Source organism: Dicentrarchus labrax, unplaced genomic scaffold (genome assembly GCF_905237075.1).
Source record: "Dicentrarchus labrax unplaced genomic scaffold, dlabrax2021, whole genome shotgun sequence".
Classification (NCBI taxonomy): domain Eukaryota; kingdom Metazoa; phylum Chordata; class Actinopteri; family Moronidae; genus Dicentrarchus; species Dicentrarchus labrax.
This window is the reverse complement of record NW_026136723.1, coordinates 6251116-6269842: the sequence shown is the minus strand read 5'-3', so window position 1 is coordinate 6269842 and position 18727 is coordinate 6251116. Positions and strand designations below refer to the sequence as shown.

The 18727-nt window shown below is 37.3% G+C and overlaps 1 protein-coding gene across 10 annotated transcripts in view; it reads right to left on the bottom strand.

Moving 5' to 3' along the window:
* Positions 1-18727, bottom strand: part of thrb (thyroid hormone receptor beta) — a 125903-nt gene that overhangs the window by 16176 nt on the left and 91000 nt on the right. For 8 of the 10 annotated variants that reach the window (XM_051390860.1, XM_051390856.1, XM_051390859.1 and 5 more), the window contains 2 exons: positions 17963-18031; positions 15484-15534 (listed from right to left, as the gene is read on the bottom strand). In XM_051390860.1, the coding sequence (XP_051246820.1) occupies positions 15484-15534; positions 17963-17969 (58 nt within the window). In that variant the 5' untranslated portion in view covers positions 17970-18031. Of the gene's footprint in view, positions 1-117; positions 1336-15483; positions 15535-17962; positions 18032-18727 lie in introns of those variants that run through there. The other 2 variants (XM_051390853.1, XM_051390854.1) reach the window with 2 other exon arrangements.

Sequence of the window (18727 nt, the reverse complement as noted above, 5' to 3'; positions counted from 1 at the left end):
AAACTTTGCACACAATACAAAGAGACAACCACAAAAGCACAAACAATATCATCGGTCAGCAATTCTAACCACCTATAAACCATGAAGATGCAAACAACCACCATCCAGGCTTCATACCTTTCTTGTGCGCCTCCTGCACCCACTGCAGGTGTGAGAAGTCCGGTTTGATCTCGGGGAAATATTCAGGCTGATGGTGGAAATGACTAAGAGGGATCTCCATGCCGCAAAACTCACTCTTAAAAACCGGAGGGCTGCCGGCGTACGAGCAGGAGTAATGCTGGCTGGGTGGCCAAGCCTGCTCCATGCAGGGCGGATGGTGCAGCGGCTGGGGTTCACAGTGTCCGTACCCGGGCCCCTCACCTGGGTACATGCAGTGTTCCCCACCGCCCTGCATCCCGTAGCCTCCCACCCCGGCGTGAGGCATCTCATACATGTCTGGTATGCAGTAGTTCATCATGGAAAGCACCACAGCAGAGCACCATAAAAAGTTCTGCGTCGAAACTATCTCAAAAAAGAAAAAGCGAGTTTAAAAATAAAAATCAGGTCTAAGAGAGAGCATCAAGCCATGTGAATGTGACCGAGGTATGAAAAAACTTCATAGGAGGTTGACCCCACATAGACGCACAAACGTTTCATCCACAAACTCTACAGACCTCAGACTACACCTAGCCACCGCCCCACCCGCCACCACCCGGTCGAATTGGGAAGCAGAGATTTATGACGACGTAGAGCTCTAATCTTACACTCCACAAATCCTTGTTGTTCCACAGACAGTGGCGATGTCACAGATTAAGACCTCTGCGTGTTGCACCTACAGTAAATACCGTCTCATAACATCCACAGAGCGGAAAATTGTTCCAAAGACAGCACATAAAAGCTCCAGGAACAAAACTTTAACTGCCTCTTTTGATGATCCGGTCCTCATATCATGTAAGAATTGGTAGCTCTCTTGCCCCTGATACCTTTCCTAAACCCCTGAACCTTTTACCTCTGTGCATTAACCCCTTTGCTTATCCTGTGGGTATTTTAAATAGAATCAGAACAAGCTCACAAAGGTCAGTGACATATCATTATTCCTGCCAACTATTTAGTGAATGTTCTAACACAGAAGATCTTAAGAAGGGTTTTGTGCTTTACACAACCATAACCCTGACTTCTCACCATTAAGACTGTAATGTGTATTCACTGTATTTATTTGTGACCGAGCACAGTGGGAATTACAGTTTTTAAAAAGAACAATATACAAAATAAAAAACAGATTACTGGGCAAATGAAATCCAGAGAATAAACTATATTTAGTTAGTAATTCATTGAAATTTTACTTTTATTTAAGAAAATAAGATAGAAAAATAAATAAGTCTTTTTTATTCTAAAAATATATTGAAGCATATTTTAAAACTGTTTTTATTTTTTTATATTAACCACATTTCCTACTTTTTACACTGAATTCTTACAAAATACAGCTATTTTCTTTGGGAAACTTTTCCGTCTAACATACAAACGGCTGTTCTCAAAATCAATACTGTTTCCCCACAATGTGAGACACGCGAGCGACACGCTGAGCGACACATTGCATGATCCGTGTCAGATAATACACCTATTATCCTCCACACAGCTATACTCAGCCATATTGATTAGGCTTCCTGTTCAATAAAGATGGGATAAGCCTTATGGCGAGGATGTTGGGATTCTTTATGCTTTCTTTAATAATGTAACACCGTTTCATCATACAGAACAACCTGTTGTCACTCAGTAAAAACAAACCCTAAAGCATCAGCTTCTGATTGTAGCCCAGGTTTGATTCCAACCTGCAGCCCTTTGCTGCATGTTGTCCCCCCTCTCTCTCTCTTCCCCCTTTCCTGTGTATCTCCACCTGTCCTATCAAATAAAGGCATAAAAAGCCCCCAAAACAATCTTTAAAAAGTCATCAATTTGATTTATTTATGTGTTTTCTGTCACTTTTCATTTGTACTAGTGCTTTCTCTGATATTTTAAACATCTTTTTTTCTATTGATTTTATTATAAGTGCTTCAGCTTAGAAACAAATCATAATAAGTGCAATAGTAAAATAATTTTACTGTATATATACACACAAAGCCTGATTTAGCATCTGCACTCATGCTTAAGACATTTGTCAAAGATGCCACTGGTTCATTAAAGTTCCCTTTCAATTACCAACCAATTAAACTGGATCTCAGTGTTAAAACACATTATACCAGAGAGATAACAAATGCACTGAGGGTTATGCCTTTACTTGTACAAAGCATACAGGATGACCAAGAAATACATTGAATCATATTGGTGACAATTAACAGCTGAGCCTGTGAACCCAGAATACTCAGGTGTTCTACCCAGATATTAGAGCTTATTACGTTAAATTTAATTTATTTTCCAGCAGCATGGAGAGAGCTCCAAACTGATTATAGAGGAAGAACTGATCATACACCTAGATGTAATTCTGCCCTAAAACTATTACAGATATAAGTCTCATCTGATCCTGTCTGCTAAGAAAACCCAGTGTTGTTTGATGTCTGAATTAGATCATTAGCAGACAAGTCTTAATGGAAAAATTTGATTTTTTGAACCACTCATCAAAGTATTTGTGGTCCTTTGTAAAGTTTATCTAACTAACTGCAGTTCATTTTGCATTTTGGGAAAGATACATCACAATCACAATGTAGACTGTGTTTCTTTGAAGCTTCTTTTAGAGACATTTTGGGGAAGATTTAATCACCTAGATGCCTCTGATCTTCTTAAGATGACCAAATACAGACGCACTGAACATCTTGCCGGTTAATGGATCATAGAGGTGGGCCACAAACATGTGAATGTGTGAACACATGGTGAAGTCTGAGTAAAGATACGTGCAGTTTTGGCTTTAAAATCCCTGCTGCTTATACTTATATGAACTCTCTGAATCGGAGCCAGTCTGCATGCTCACCATCACGTCTTTGGGAAAAGGCACGATCAATACAGTTGTTGTGCAGGATTATGAAGAAATACAGATCATCAGGGTTCATACAGACTCTGGACCACAGAAGCTGATCTATTTTGAAGACTGACCGAATGAAACAATTTAGTTTTCTGTTTAATACGACTTACAAATACTCAGCTCTTCAATGTCACAATTTGAATCACTGTTCCCCATTACACTGGTTTTCTTATAAAACTTTAGAACACGCCAAAGCAAGCCCAGAGTTTGGTGCCAGAGTCCACAGCAGGTGACTGAATATGAATGTCACTAAGCTTTTTCATGTTTTAACTTTCAGCACTATCACAGTTTTCTAAAAAGTGTCATTAAAACACTGTTTCCACATGATTTACAAAACAATTGAAATTGATTTTGTACACATAAAGTATATTTGTTAGCCATCAAGCTATTAGTATTGTACCATTCCACCTGCTTCTGTAACACATTATGTGTTACTAATCAGACCAAACTCACACGCATAAACCAACATGGCTGTATAATAGGCTGTATGCTATGTCCACCAGGGACGGATCTAGAGAAATATTGATAGGGTGTCCAGAGGGTGGCAGGGAGACTTTAAGGGGTAGCAGAAATATATATATATCATAAACAATCTCATACATTAATACTTGCTTGGAAAAGCCCCCAAATGAAGATATTCAAACTTAGAAACATTATTGTGGCACATTAGTAAAGCACTGAATAGAAATAACTAAAGGTGGCATTAGAAATTAATAAATTGTTTGATTTCGAAATACATAAATTCTTTATCATTGAACTTAACCCTGTCACTGAGTCTAAATGTGGCCATGAGGGATCATTACAATTCCCTTTTTTAACACCTTTTTTTTTTTTTAAATGTATGTAAATGAATGTGTTTCGCCCCTGCTCTCCCCACACAACCTCGCAGAGGGAATTGATAAGGCCATTGCATGCATTGCATTGCCTCAACAGCACAAGACTTCACACAGCCGCAGGTACAGAGCCCTGAGGTGCAGAATGGCTCGCTTTGGGGCATGTCTACTCCCCTGCAGCCATAGCCGCCTTAAATAAGAGGCCTCGTTGAGCTGGTCTGAACTTTTTACCGCCGTCTGTCGTTCTCTGTTTTCACTGTATGCTTTGCTGTGGAAAAGAATTTTCCCCATTTAAGTCTTATTTGAAATCTCTCGTTACTCAGAGAAATGTGATTATATGGAGTACCCCAATTCTGGGTTTGCCCTCATTATAAATTAAGAATGAATCTGTATGTTACTGTACTGTATTTCCACATGACCCTCAGAATTTAAGACCAGCATCAAATAAGTTAGACTGCATGTGACTCGTAAAGGCTTCCTACAATTTAGAAAAATTTAAACAACAGGGTTCCCACTTTTCACAAGTCGTTTTCCAGGACCTTTCCAAAAATGACACATTAAACTGTGCTTCGGGCAAATTGACTACATTAATTTGGCCACAGCCCATAAGTAACAAAGTTCAAATCAAGTAGAAAATTATATTAAAAGTAATCTTCTAGGAAGTTAAAGTGTTCATTACACATACAATTAACATCACTGTGCATGTATTTATCACAGCAACAAGAAATGTGATCATCATTAGGCTGTATGCATGTAGCTTTGAAGTGTCTGATACAGTATCCTACCAAGAGTAGAGTTTCAAATAAAATACGCAGCCAGGTTTATGTAGGTGAGCTGAGTGAGGGGCTAAATGAAAAGAGTTTCTAGGACAATTTAGATTATTTCCAGGATATTTGGTCATTTTAATCAACTTCCAGGTGTTTCCATGAATGGAAAACTACCATCAAGATGTCAAGGTTTTCCGGGACGCATGGGAATATTATCTTCTGCTTTGTCCCTATGGTGATACGGAGATAAACAAATAATAAAATATAACAGAATGTAAAAATATGTACCTGCCTATTTAGTTCATTTTCAGCATGGGTGCCGATAATCCCCTAATCCTGTGCTGCTTATGTGTCCAGATATAATATGACACCTAAAGCAATTTAAACACGTCCTCTGACTTATGTTGAAGTGACAAGTCTGACTGTGGAGTGCTGGCGTTTTAATCTCATTAGTTGTGGAGCACGAGATGATCTGCATGACAGCAATGCATCTGCGTTCTGCGGAGAACGCACACCCTGCTCAAATAGGCCGACATGGGCCTGACAGTCCTGCTGAAACGTAACGAAGCTTCAGGGTGTAGTCAACGAGTCTAAAGTCACACTGTGTTTTTTACAGACTGCGCTGCCTTTCGCCTGCTTTTCCAAAGTACTGTTAAAATACTATGTTCTCATTCAGTTTTAGTAGTTGAGCCATATTGGTTTTTTAATAGCCAATGCCAATATTTAGAGCGCAGGGTGACCGAAGGTGAATATCAACATTACAATGTAATATACCTGGTTAGTTAAAAAGTAACATTTAATTTCAAACAAATGAAAAGCAACTTCAGAGCGATCAGAAATTCCGATTTCAAATAGACTATACAATTTGAGCTCATGTAAAATACCTCATCATTGTTTTTATTTGGATGCATCAAAGTGCGCATTACCACCTGTTTCATTTTGGATTTGTGCATGCAGAATGAATAACTGGCCTATGCTAGGCAAATCAAGACTGACCAGTCATAATATGATTTACGATATCAAACATGACATTTTGTTGAAAAAGCTTGTTGGTCTTTGGTTCCTACTGATGACTTAATAAATGATATATAAATACATAAATACCATGATAAAAAAAATCCCTCATCACAGCAAATAGAAATTCTCTCCTTTAATAGCTGTAATGTCAAGTCATAATAATTTCATTTAGTCAGGTTTTAAATATTTAGATCTGTAAAACTGTGGAAAACTTATTTTGTAGTGCACAAATTATGATGATTTAAGAGAGTTAATGTTCCTTCAATCAACAAAAGCCTGAAATATTCTGGTTTACTGATGAGCAAAAACTGAAATAGATTTTTAGTTACTATGTATTTAAGTTAGTCTCAAAAGCCTGGAAAAGAAGGTAAGAGACTGTTTAATTCAAATTTATTTAGATTTTTCAGTAATATACAGTATGTATTTAGATACTATATATATACTATATTTATACTATAGTGTTTGTCTGTGGTTTAGGTCTGTACTATTTAATGATAGTCTGAGGATAAGAATGTCAAAGATGCTTTAGTTAATGGATTTTCTTAGTTTGACAGTGTATATGCTGCACTGAATCACTGTCTTTTAGAAAAAGTTGGTGTCCTAATGGACTTACCATAAAGATACAAACGATGTATCAAAAGATGAATTATAAACTGCAGCTCTCAGTATGTATGCAGCACATATCTGGAACAAACTCCCCACAAAACTACAGGTCTGCTGCAACTCGCAGTTCTTTAAATCAGGACTGAAGACTTTTCTGTTTGCTGCTCCCTTTTATTTAATAAAATCCGAGGCTTTGGATCAACATCCTGGAGCGCACTGTACCTTTGACTCTCCTGTTTTTATCATATTTTATATTTAACTCTTTTTAATTGTATTTAAATGTCTTTTTATGTTTTATGTTACATTGCTTTTTGTAATTGTAGTGAACTTGTATTGACCTTGCGAGCCTCAGTACACAACATACTTTGTTTTGCATTAGCACACTCGCACAGTGTTTCTGTCTGTAACACAATCCGTGCTTCCTCAGAGTATTAACAGCTTTTCCCGTTGAGCTGAAGTTTGTCGCTCTGGGATCGCTGAGAGTCTTACAGTTCCACGAAAGACCTAAAGTCCAATATTGTTGTTTATTTGGACGTATTCGTTGGCAGGCTCTCCAACTTGATTAGTACTTCATTACAGACGGGTGCGATGGAAAGGTCAACGAGTAAAAGCCTCGATATTGTTAACCACAGATACACACTGCTGGCCGTAAATGGCTGTATGTGGCTCATTATAGGTCAGTGTATCTTTTGGTCATTTGATTTTATTCTCAGAAACCGGCATTAGAAGGCAAAAAACAAGTTATTTTCATTTCTGAATACAAGAATTCAAGTTCAAATAAAAGCAGTTTTTCAGGGTCAAAAAGGGGGTGAGGGAAATTAAAAAAAGATTTGACTTTTAGTTTTTTTTTGTGTTAGAAATGAAATGAAAAAAGTGATCCCATTTAACCCTACCTTGCATTTAAATTTCATTTTTTGTTCAAAATGAAAAGAACTGCAAAGAACCAACAGATACACTGCCTCTTATGTTGATTCAAGACACAGTATACATTTTTATCTGTCATATCACATATTTATATTTCATATTTCTATTTTATTATATTTTGTGTTGTATTTTTTGATATTCTGCATATTGTGTATTCTATAGATATTTATAGTTATTTGCAGGGTGGCTCTTGAAGCTTTGCTAAAAACACTAGTGTGCAATGAGGAAGTTTAAATTGGCTGGTAGCTGTGCAATTTTTCAGAATATAAAAACAATTCATTAGATTCTGAATTATTCTATATATTACTTAAGATTTACCCACAAATGCCAAAACATATGGTTTTCAAACAATAATTTAACTAGCACTATATCTAGGATGAAGTTATTATTGAGTGATACATTGAATTGTTTCACTTATTGAAGCTTTTCTTTTAAACCTGGTGCAATAATGACCATATTATGACATTTCAACTGAACATTTCTTCTACTTTTTTTGAATAAGCAATCAGATCTGGAATCCCTGTTCCCACCAGCAGTAACTGTATTTTAAATATCACAAATGAACACAGACACACATGTATTGTATCTTTGAACAAAAATGTACAATCTGGAGAATGAATGATCAATGTTTAATTGATATAATCTGGCCAAATTCAAAAGGTTTACAGGGGGATTACCGACTCCATTAATGTAATAAGTGTGAGTGTGTGACAAGTAGATGTGATCAACATGCAGCAGCTGCTCAGAGGCACGCCCTGCGAGGACAATCTGCTTGCAAAGAGGGCTTGATACCAGTTTAACTTTTTGATGAGGTGATGTCCTCGCCTCGACTAATCTTGTTTGGAGTTTCTTCAAAGACTCTCGACAAACGGTTAAGCGTCCATCAGACAGTTTAACACCTGACGATACCGAAACAATCTGTTGTCTGAGCGTGCCGTATTAACGCCCTGTGAGGTTTTATTTTTTTAATGATCTCTACCTGAGCTTGTGACATAGCCTATCTTTTTTTTTTATTTATCACAATTAAAGCAATTGTAGAATTTCTTTCTAAATCTTTTTCAGTCAACTATAAATCTATAGTTAGGGTTAGCATGTGCAGTTAAAAAAAACTCTTATGATTAATGAATGTTTGCTCTTCCAGTACATATATATAGAAATATAATTACATATACACATATATTCATTACTTATATTAAAACATTTATTTTCTTAAAAATTAAGGTATTTGACGAGGAATTATTAATTAAAACATTTAAAAATGTATAACTACACTTATCTGATTGATGGATTTTAATGATTTAATATTTTCCTCTGAAAGCTGGTTCACAGCTAACATTAAATACATTTGCAGATAACGTTGCATTTCTTTTAATATTATGGGAAAGACTGAACATTTAACATGAATACACTAATGTGATAAGTTATTTTAACGCACTAACTAACAGATTACAGATAAAATCGAAAATCTTAAGTTTATTAAGATTCTTGATGAAGCCGCTTTTACTAGTAACTTTCAGTGACACTAATTTAGTTTTGTAAGTTACAGAAACATTCCTGATTAAGTACTTATTACTAGGTATTTTGTTTTCACTTCACAAATAAGAATTACAAAAATAAGTCAGTGTCACATAAAATTACAAAAGCATGTAAAGAATGTTCTTTAACTTACAAATTTTGTTAGTTTTACAGTGTATAAGACTACCATATTTATAATTTTCAGGTTTTTTCAAGGACTTTGTAACCACAATGCATCACTATTAGTACATAAAAACATACATTTTAGTCGTTTCTAAATAATCAACAATGATTTTAGACAATTGAAATGTTTCTCTACTTACCCCAATTATCTTTTCTATCAGTAGCATTTTTTTCTCTTTAACCTTTCTCTAATAAAAACCTGTTGGAATACTTCTGGAAGAATACTTCACACTTCCTGTGTGAAGTTATGCTGAGTCAGTAGAAGTACTCCACGGAGTGCTAACATCTCGTCTCAGCAGCTGAGGTAAACAAAAAGGCCTTTCTGTTTGAGATAACAACCTTTTTCCCTCGTGGCTCTACTTTACAGTAACCTTTCCTTGCAGACAGGAACATAGTTTCTCTGTCCACGGCACCTCACCACAGTGGCCCAGCAGCGGGCTTTTGCACAGATATATTCCCTCCCTGATTGATTACTTTAGGCTTTGGGGGTTCAAAGCCGGTCAGGAACAATTTTTGGATGTGAGGAATCTCTTTTACCCCGGGCCCTCAATTGACATGATGCTCTGAGCCAGATGTCCCCGGCTACTCTGCGTTACCTGAAGAAGACACATTAGTTGGTGAACCTTTCCCCTTAAAAGGTCAGGGTAAGCTCAGGGGAACAACAGAAGGCTCCCATCGCCAAAGGTTGAAGTATGAGAGGATTACCCAGGAAGTGCAGTAATCTATTTTAGATACTGCTCTTCTTTTTAACTGCATTCATTTTGAAATGTTTATCCTACAAAACTCCAAAAGGATGCTTTGCCCTTCATCTTGGTAGAACTGTACACATTCACTGAGTGCTTGCAAAAGAATTTAGCCGTATTCACAGGATACTTGTAGTAATTTGCCGTTGGCCTCATTCTCTAACCTAAGTGGGCATTACAAATGCAATTCAGACTGTGCATGTCAAGTCCAAGTACAAGTGACGAGGCAATGCGAAACCTGCCCGCCCCATGGAAGGCTTTAGCCAGCCATGGTCAGGTAACGTAGGTTTAAGTGTGGCTCAAGGTCACTGTAGAGGAGTAAGGTATTGTAAAAGCTTCTTACATGGCAACCTTGGTCTCATTGATACTGTGGCAATTCCAACAAATAAAACAACCATAATCAGAATCTTTGCCTAACCTTAACCCAGTTGCCCAACCATAATCAGAATCTTTGCCTAACCTTAACCCAGTTGCCCAACCCTAATCAGTTTGCCCTAACCACAATAATTCCCAGAAATTGACCATACAGTAGTTGCAATGTACAGATACTGTACAAAGTGAGAATTTATAAAGATTGACACTTGAGGTTCTGTCTGGGGATAGGGTTGAAAGAAGACCCAAGGATCAGCCGAATCTCGTATACGGAGGGTTATTCCTCACGTGATTGTAGAAAACACGGTAAAGTAATTGTGAATGAGGAAAGCCTACTGGATCTTTGCTCTGAAAACAGTGGAAGCATACGGTCTAAATCAGTGTCTTTCAAACTTTATACACCGAGTACCACCTCAGAAAATATCAGGCACTTCAAGTACCACCAACGTTAAAGCGTATTTGCGTAGGCCGACCCTATTATGGACAGGGGGCAGGTTTATTCCTAATAATAAGATTATTTATTGTTGACTGTTGACTGTTGTTGAATCCTGAATGGAACCGGTTCTTGAAATTTGGTGGAAAAGGGGTTGTCCTGGTCCATGCTTCTCTTTTCCTAATAGTTCCTATTTGGAGCCACAATTGCAGTATTTTTGAACCCTTCAGTTTACCTCCACTTACTTAAGTTTTCCAGAATTCCTGTATTTACAAGCTTTGAGCTCACACCTTTGAAATGTTCTCCTAACATACACACTGAATGAAGGACACGGAAAACATGCTGCTTGCTGTTTTACTTGGAGAAAATGTAATAAGTTCCATTTTTTAGTAAGCAGAAATACTTTCTTGATGTTTCGTCAATGATATATCAAAATATCAGTTTTGCAGTGAAACAGAATATGTCCTGTAATATTTGTTGTGTAGTATTTGTATTTGCAGCTGGTAACTTTTTAATATAACTACAGACTTATCCTTTTTCAGGTAACTGTGGTGACTGTCAGAAACACTTCATCAGAGCTGCTTTTGTTCCCCTCACTGACCTCATTAGGAAGTATGTAGACAGCCGCTGCTGAGATAGAGATGTAATGAGTGAATCATCACGGCAGAGATTTCTGGAGGCAAGCGTTATGGAACGAGATTTCTCCTGAGGTGTGCAATTCAATTCCAGCATAAACACCAAGACAAAGCAGACCAAACCACTCTGTTTCTGTTTGAACACAACAGTAATAAATTCACGGCACGGTGCAAAGAAGGACAGCACAGCACGACCTCCGTGGTCTAACATCACATAGCTCAATTTGAATATGAGAATCTGAGTGAGTGTGGTCTTTAGCTGAACAGCTGAGAGACAGACTGTGGAGATGATGTCATCTAGAGACAGATAACAGCTGCTCCTTAAACACTGAACAGCAAGCATTCAGGCAGGGGAGCCGCATTTATGCACTGCAGTCCATTCCAATAAAGATACAATGTGCTTCAACAATAGTCACTAATTCAAAGACCTGATCACACCATCAGTTAACACCAACATATATTTGCAAGCCATGCTAACATCACTAGACCCACTTTATTATATTATAGGTGCAGCTAGGGAATGAAGAAAGGTTTATTGCTGCACATCTCTTTATTCTTGGCAGAGGGTGTTGTGGTTTGTGCTCATTTTACTTGAATTGGAACTCAATGTACAAAACCGCAACAGGCTACAAGTGCACTCTCCTTTGTTTTGGCTGTACATTCACTGTACAGCTGGCTGCATTAGCCTCAGACATCAGCCATATTGACTCCATATCCACCTGTGCTGCTGCACACTAAGCTGCTGAGACTTTTTCTTAACCTGGCTGTCATTTCAGTCAATATCGATAATTATAGACAATTTTTAATGACCTGTTACAAGGCTGAATTTAACCACTGTATGCATCAAGGCACACAGGTAATATTAAAGTTCATGTTTTGTCATACAGTATTGTTGCAGAGTACATCTCCATCGCCTGTTACAGTATGTAACACATGTAGGTCATGACTGAGGACGTGTTTCAAGGATTCACCCATGGCACGCTCCATTACCAATGGATTTGGATGGTTTGCTTTTAAGTGAAACTATCAATATTCTATACTACTAGCTACTTGCTCATCCCTAATAAGTCTGTCTGACCCTCTGGACTCTATTCATCTGTGAGCATGTTTTATTTACAGTACAGTAACACAACTTCATGTATATATAATTTAGAGAGAAGCTGAGAAAAGGAGTTTAAAGTGCTAAATAAGGCATTCACAGTGTCTCATTTATCTTTATAGACCATACTCCTAACATACTTCTTTTTTTTAAGACAATTTCAAAACAGCTAATTATTAATATTTTCTGTGATTTATTGACTTTATAATAGTTTTATTTCTGACATTCCTACTGCAGTATTTTTAACTAGCTAGTTAATGATTAACAGCGATTAGCTAGCTAGTTAGCTAATGTTTTGCTATGTAGCTAAACGCCAGTTTATGAGCAAGCTAACAATTGACGTAGATTAGCTAGCTCGTTAGCTAATGTTTTGCTATGTAGCTAAACGCCAGTTTATGAGCAAGCTAACAATTGACGTAGATTAGCAAGCTAGTTAGCTAGTGTTTTGCAAACATTAACTGAATATATAGCCTATGTAGCTCTTCTCTTTTAACCATCTTCAGAATTTTGTTGTCTTTTTAACATAGCCGAACATAGCACATAGCATATCTGAGTACAGGAAAGGAGAAAGTTAACCGTGGTTCTGACCGAGGCTAAAACATTTTAATTTTCCTTTTGCTATTGAGTGTTATTGTTGAAATATATTGCTATTGTTTTATTGCTACTTTGTCTGTTAGCTCTTTCCTAGTTAAAGATGTGAACAGGCTCGCTATGTTGCTATGTGTTGTTTCAGATAAAAAGAAGAACCCAGAGTAATTAGCAGAAACAGCAATGAGAAACTCAACACTTATTATATTGAAACTTCCTCAATATCCAGGTAAAAGACATTAGGCCCACACTGTTTGACTCACTGCAGTGATGTTGAAGACCAGTGGCTATTACCTATTATTATTATTACTACTATGTATGCTATTCCCTTTGGAGGACTGTGCAATTTTAATCAAAGTCACATTTAAGTCAGTGTTTTTGACTGCTAACGTATAGTATCAACTTGGAGAGTGCCTTCGAGCTATATATAAATAAAACCCTCTCAGAACCCTCTAAACTCAACAAATGTGAACTGTAACACGTGAATTGAGGCAATTTAAACTGTATTGAGACCATTTGAAAATGGTCACCTTTTCATATCAACAGGCATCAGAGAGGACCAGAAATGAGTCTACTCTATTCACAGCATCCCAGGCGTCTATGGGAAGGTCATGTGAAGCTGTAACAACACTGAATGAAGTGTCCTTGAATGCACCAATGATCAATGGAGAGTGAAAAACAGCTGCCAGGCTTAATGGAGGCTTTGTCTGAGAGACTGTGTGTGTGTGTGTGTGCATTTCATTTCAAATGTCTCTGTTTGACACTGGCCTTACTGCCCTACAGTAAAGAGCTCTGTAGGACTATTAGTGATGAGTCAGTTGATTAATTGAGTCATACAAAGCAAATGAGTGAGTTAGTAATAGTCAGCAATTAAAGGGAAGTGATGTGAGGCTGTTCTGTGTTGCTTTTTCCACCAGAACTTATTTGTCTTCCCATTGATCAAATGTTTCTTTTGCTATTGTGTCAGTGATCTCATTATTTTATTGAAAAAAATATCAAAAGATAATTTGTCCTTGTTCCTGTAGACTAAACCGTGTTGCAGTTATTATTAACTTATTATTGCGTTAACAACTATGACATTAACAGAAATCTGGGGGAATTTTCAGCTTTATTCTATAAATCCTGTATTTTGTTAAAATGTCCTAATAATTTCCTATCCTGGAAAGAACTAAGTGATCAAATAAGTGGATAATTAATAATTTTATGTCTGTTATTTTAAAGGCCCTTTTAGGAAAGGGCATTAGAAATTAGCTACAGCTAGAAATGGATTGGATAACTGTAAAGCAATTTTTTATGTAAAAGGTATCTGTCCCTATCAAATAAACATTAAATGAAATGGAATTCTTACTAGTTATAAAGAAACCAGATACAGTTCTGAGACTGTTATGAAGTTACTTTAGTCTTTTGTATTTCTAGAGAACAACCGTAATTACATTTTAATTCATTATTCATTCATTGTTGGACTTTATTCTTCATAAGTGTTGAACTGTGTGCTTGCCTGTAGGCAGATTTGACATTTTTGCACGTTGAGCTGACTGTTTTGCACTGACTCCTACTCTATATTGGTATTTAATTGAAATTAATTCATTCAAAGTGAACCAACTAATTTCTGTTTTATGTATAATTAGTGCCAAATTACATACAGTCCTTTCCAGGAAAAAGTGCATTAGGAACTTACAGATCCATAAAATAAAGTTCCACACACGATTTGTTTCAGGCTTTGACTTACTTTAGTTAGTAAGGTGCTAATGTTTTTATTTCTAATAATACAAAAGTCCTTAATTTTACTATCTATTTTCTATTATCTATTTTAAGTCTATTCATATACAACTTATTAAATAATAACTATAGTGGAGATTTGTTTTGGACAGTGCTTTAAAATTGGAAGTAAAGCTGCAGTACCTAACTTCTAGAAAAATAACTTTTGGTCATATTTGCTAAAACTTTCAGTGTGTCCTGACAGTGTATATGTGACAAATAATCTGTGAAAAAAATCAGAATCATCTGGCTCACTCTAGCGCTCCTAATAGCATTTTTAAAAAATCCCCTGGGCCTGAAAGAAAACAATCAATCAGAGGAAAGAAAGATAGAAAAATGCTTTGGGTTGGAAGCTTTAAGATAGTTGATGATAGTTGATTGAGTCCCAAAGCATCTCTATTTGATGCCCTGGGAATGAGACTTGAGATGTTTCTTGCCTCTGATTAGTTGTTTTCTTTAAGGCCCGGTGGATTCTTGCAAATGCTATTAGGAGCACTAGGAGGAGCCAGCAGATTATCTGACTCAGGGACAACTGTTAGGATATAGTGAATGTTTCAACAAATATGACATTTTAGTATTTTGACTTTATTTGCAGGTCTTTATATTATTTTACCAACCTGCACAACCAAATTAGCTTAACCACAGCTTGATTAGTTAAGGTAAATCTAGCTTAGGTAAAATGAATACAAAGAAATTAAAAGATGACATGATTCTGCCATATAGCTCCACAAAAAGAGTATTTAAATTAGATTTCAGTAAAACATTCACCAGGAAGGATTTTTCAAGAAAAGGAAAAATATTTCTTTCTCCCTTAATTTCTCCAACCCAAGTTATCAGATCTGAACAGAATCAATCACATTCAAGGCCTTTCACAACATTAAAGCAAAATGAAGAAGGTTAAAATCTGAAGCAGCTCCTCCATTTTCAGTGCAAAGCTCTACATTCATCACAAGTGCTCCAAAGCTCACCCAGACTGATAGAGAGTAGGAAAAGCAGTGCTGAGAGGGAGGATAAATATTACCATTTTGAATGGCCTCATCTTTCCAGCGGGGGGAGCATTTTTCTGCTGGCTCTAAGATAGAGGGGAAGAGGCACTTTAAAAAAAAAAACGCCACTTGCTCAGTGAAACAGGTGAGAGAGGCAGACTGATGCTGCTCTGTTTTTCACATCAGATCAAAGGAATCAACAGTCAGATGCTAATAACAGCAGGATAAAACAACAGCATGAGAAACATCACTTTGTCACAATGTGTTGATGCAGTGAGTGAGGGAATCAAGTTTGTTTCCTCATGTGAAGATATGTGTGAGCGTGTCTGTTCATTGAATGAATGGTAGTAAATGGCTAAGGATGTGGAAAAGAAGGTGTACAGTGGCTTTTTTTTATTTCAAACAGAAATTGTAACTTTAAAATAATTAAATTAAAGAATAAAGCATTTCATGTCTGTTCAGTAGACTTGATTATATATACATATTTACATTTTTTGCAATTTTGGCTAAAATCTTTTCAAAAGTGTTAATTTAAACTGGTTTTCATCTGGATTTTATGTTCCCTCACATCATAAAAGTTGTTGTTGCTTTCTGCCAGACGACAGTGTTCACTGCATTTTACAGTAAACGGGGTCCTCTGGTGGTGACAACTTATCACTAACCAGACAAATCAGAATGCTAATGGTATTTCTCTATAGCCCTCTACACATGATCAGTGGTACAAGCTGTGCGCCATGTAAAGCTGGAGTTATGTTCTGCGAACTAGAGCTGCAACAATTAGTTGATTGTCAACTATTAAATGACAATGACAACTATTTTGATAACAGATTAATTGTTTCAAATGTTGTTGTTGTATTTTAAGCCTCTCAAATGTATTTTTTCTGGTTCAGTAAACTGAATATCTTGATTTTTTATGGGCCAAACAACTAATCGATTAATCGAGAAAATGATCGACAGTAGGGCTGGGTATTGTTAAGAACCTCACGATTCGATTCGATTTTGATTCTTTAGGTCACAATTCGATTCGATATTGATTTGATTCGATATTGATTTAAATGCTTCGATATCGATTCAGTAATAAGTAGAATTACACAACCCCCGTTTTCCACGATATTGTACGGTTGTAGGTACTTACATATGAAGAGGGCCACAGACTCCGTTATCTTCTGTGTGTGGGCAGAGTTTGGCGGCAGTTTAGTTTAGGTCAGCTTACACACTACCTTACTTTTGTCTATTTCCTGTGTTCTGGGTTTACACTGGAATCCAAAATGACTCCAAACGTCTGCTTTTAAAGTTGAATGCGCTGGTTTAACACTGCTGCTACCTGCTTCAGTTGCCATGTTGTTGTTGTGTGGTCGAGTGCGGCCTCCGTCCGTACAATGCAAATCACACAAAGGTGTTGCTCACCGCGCCCCCACTGGCCGGGGGCTTGAATCGATTCAGAGGATTTAATGAATTGATATTGAATTGGGAAAAAATATATTGCAATGTATTGATGAATCGATATTTTTACCCAGCCCTAATCGACAGATGCTGCCCTACTATGAACCAACATATAAAGGAAACGGCCATGTGAAAACAATCGCACATTCACCTTTTAGAGAGGTTTTTGCCATCAATGTGCCTCAAGTAGCAAGAAAGCATTGTTGTTTAACGTCTGCCAACAACAAATCCAGTAGTGCTATGACTGCTGACATTCTTTAAGGTTCTACAGTTGAAGGAAATCTAAAAATGACTGCCATCTCATTGGTAGACAGGTCACTGACAAACAAGGTCAGAGCTGAGCTTAAAAGTTCCTCGATTATAAGCACCTCTAGGACTTATTCATGTTGGCTCTAAAGAGGCAGTTTATTGTAGACCTTGGAAACAGCAGTTGACGAAACAACACAAAGGTCTAAATGTCAAAGCTGAAACCTGACTGAATTTTGAGCATAGAGTTGAGGTGTACAATCAAACCTGAAGGCTCGAATATACTCCCAAACGTGGACACCACGGCCATGTACAAGTTATAGAGTCCATGCACTCACAACAAATTGGTGGTAAATACAGAGCCTAAGCGTACACCCTCTGATTACAAAATTTACAGACAGTAGCGGACCCTCGCGTACTTCCTGCTTACGGTTGCACTGCCGCAAGGTTAGGCCTCTTGTTGGTCTCCATAAAAAGACGACTCACATCGTCGAAAAGTGACTCTGCCACTGATCATGTGTAGAGGCTCTCAACTGATTTTAACTGCATTTATATTCCCGGACTTAAGTTTGAAAACTAAAAGAACACCAAATGTCCCATGATATTCTACATGCTGTCGCTGACAAGAATATAATTCAAGGGAAACATGGAATACTCTTTTTTGGGATGAAAGGTCAAATTTAGATGAAGTGAATATTGGGTATTGAATATTGGCTATCTATATTATAGTATAAGTATAGTTGCACCCTATAAATTTTGTTTGGAATAAAGCTGGGGGTATGAGGCTGTGAGTGTGTGTTCGGGTAATCGGGCCAGACATCTTACCTGACATACTGGTGGGGTTCAGGGCCAAGCCGTCATCCTCAGAGCCTCCTCAGACATCTGGGTACCTACCTAGCAGAACACAGAGCCAAGAAACCATCGATCACTGAGTGTATTACTTATATAATAGCTGACAATAACAGCACTTCAATCTAAAATCTTAAAATGAGCAGTTTTGTATTATAGGTATTTTCACAGGTTGTCTATCCCTGCTGTGCTATTCTGACAACTAAAATATGTGTGTGAAGAGGAAAAAGTGCCACTAATTAGATGCAATCAGCCTCTTCAGCTTGATAAAAACTGGTTGAAAGAGGTTTCTGATGCCTCTGTTTTCATATCAGGTGGCATTCAAGGATGCAGCTATTAGTGTGCTGACAGTTTTTCAAATGGAGCAGACAGACTGTTCAGATGTTATGGCCCTTTTGACATTTTGCCTCTGTGTAGGGTGACATCTAGTGGTCAGACGTGGAAAACCAGTTTACACAACCTCTCAACAGGTTTCAGAAATGTCAGACCTAGGGTGTTGATTGCAGCCTTTTTATTCACAAAGTTTGATTGTTGTGCTTTTCTCTATCAGATACAGAGCAAATTAAAAGCCCCAAATTTTAGATTCTTAGCCGCGTGAGTTCATCTGCAATCAGACAGTTGAGCTGAGGCAAAGCAGAGTGAAGTTTAAAGATATTGCAAGGACACATGATCCCTGTGGTTAATCAGAAATGCATACAGGCAAATGCTGTACACACACATGTAAAACACATTCAACACTGG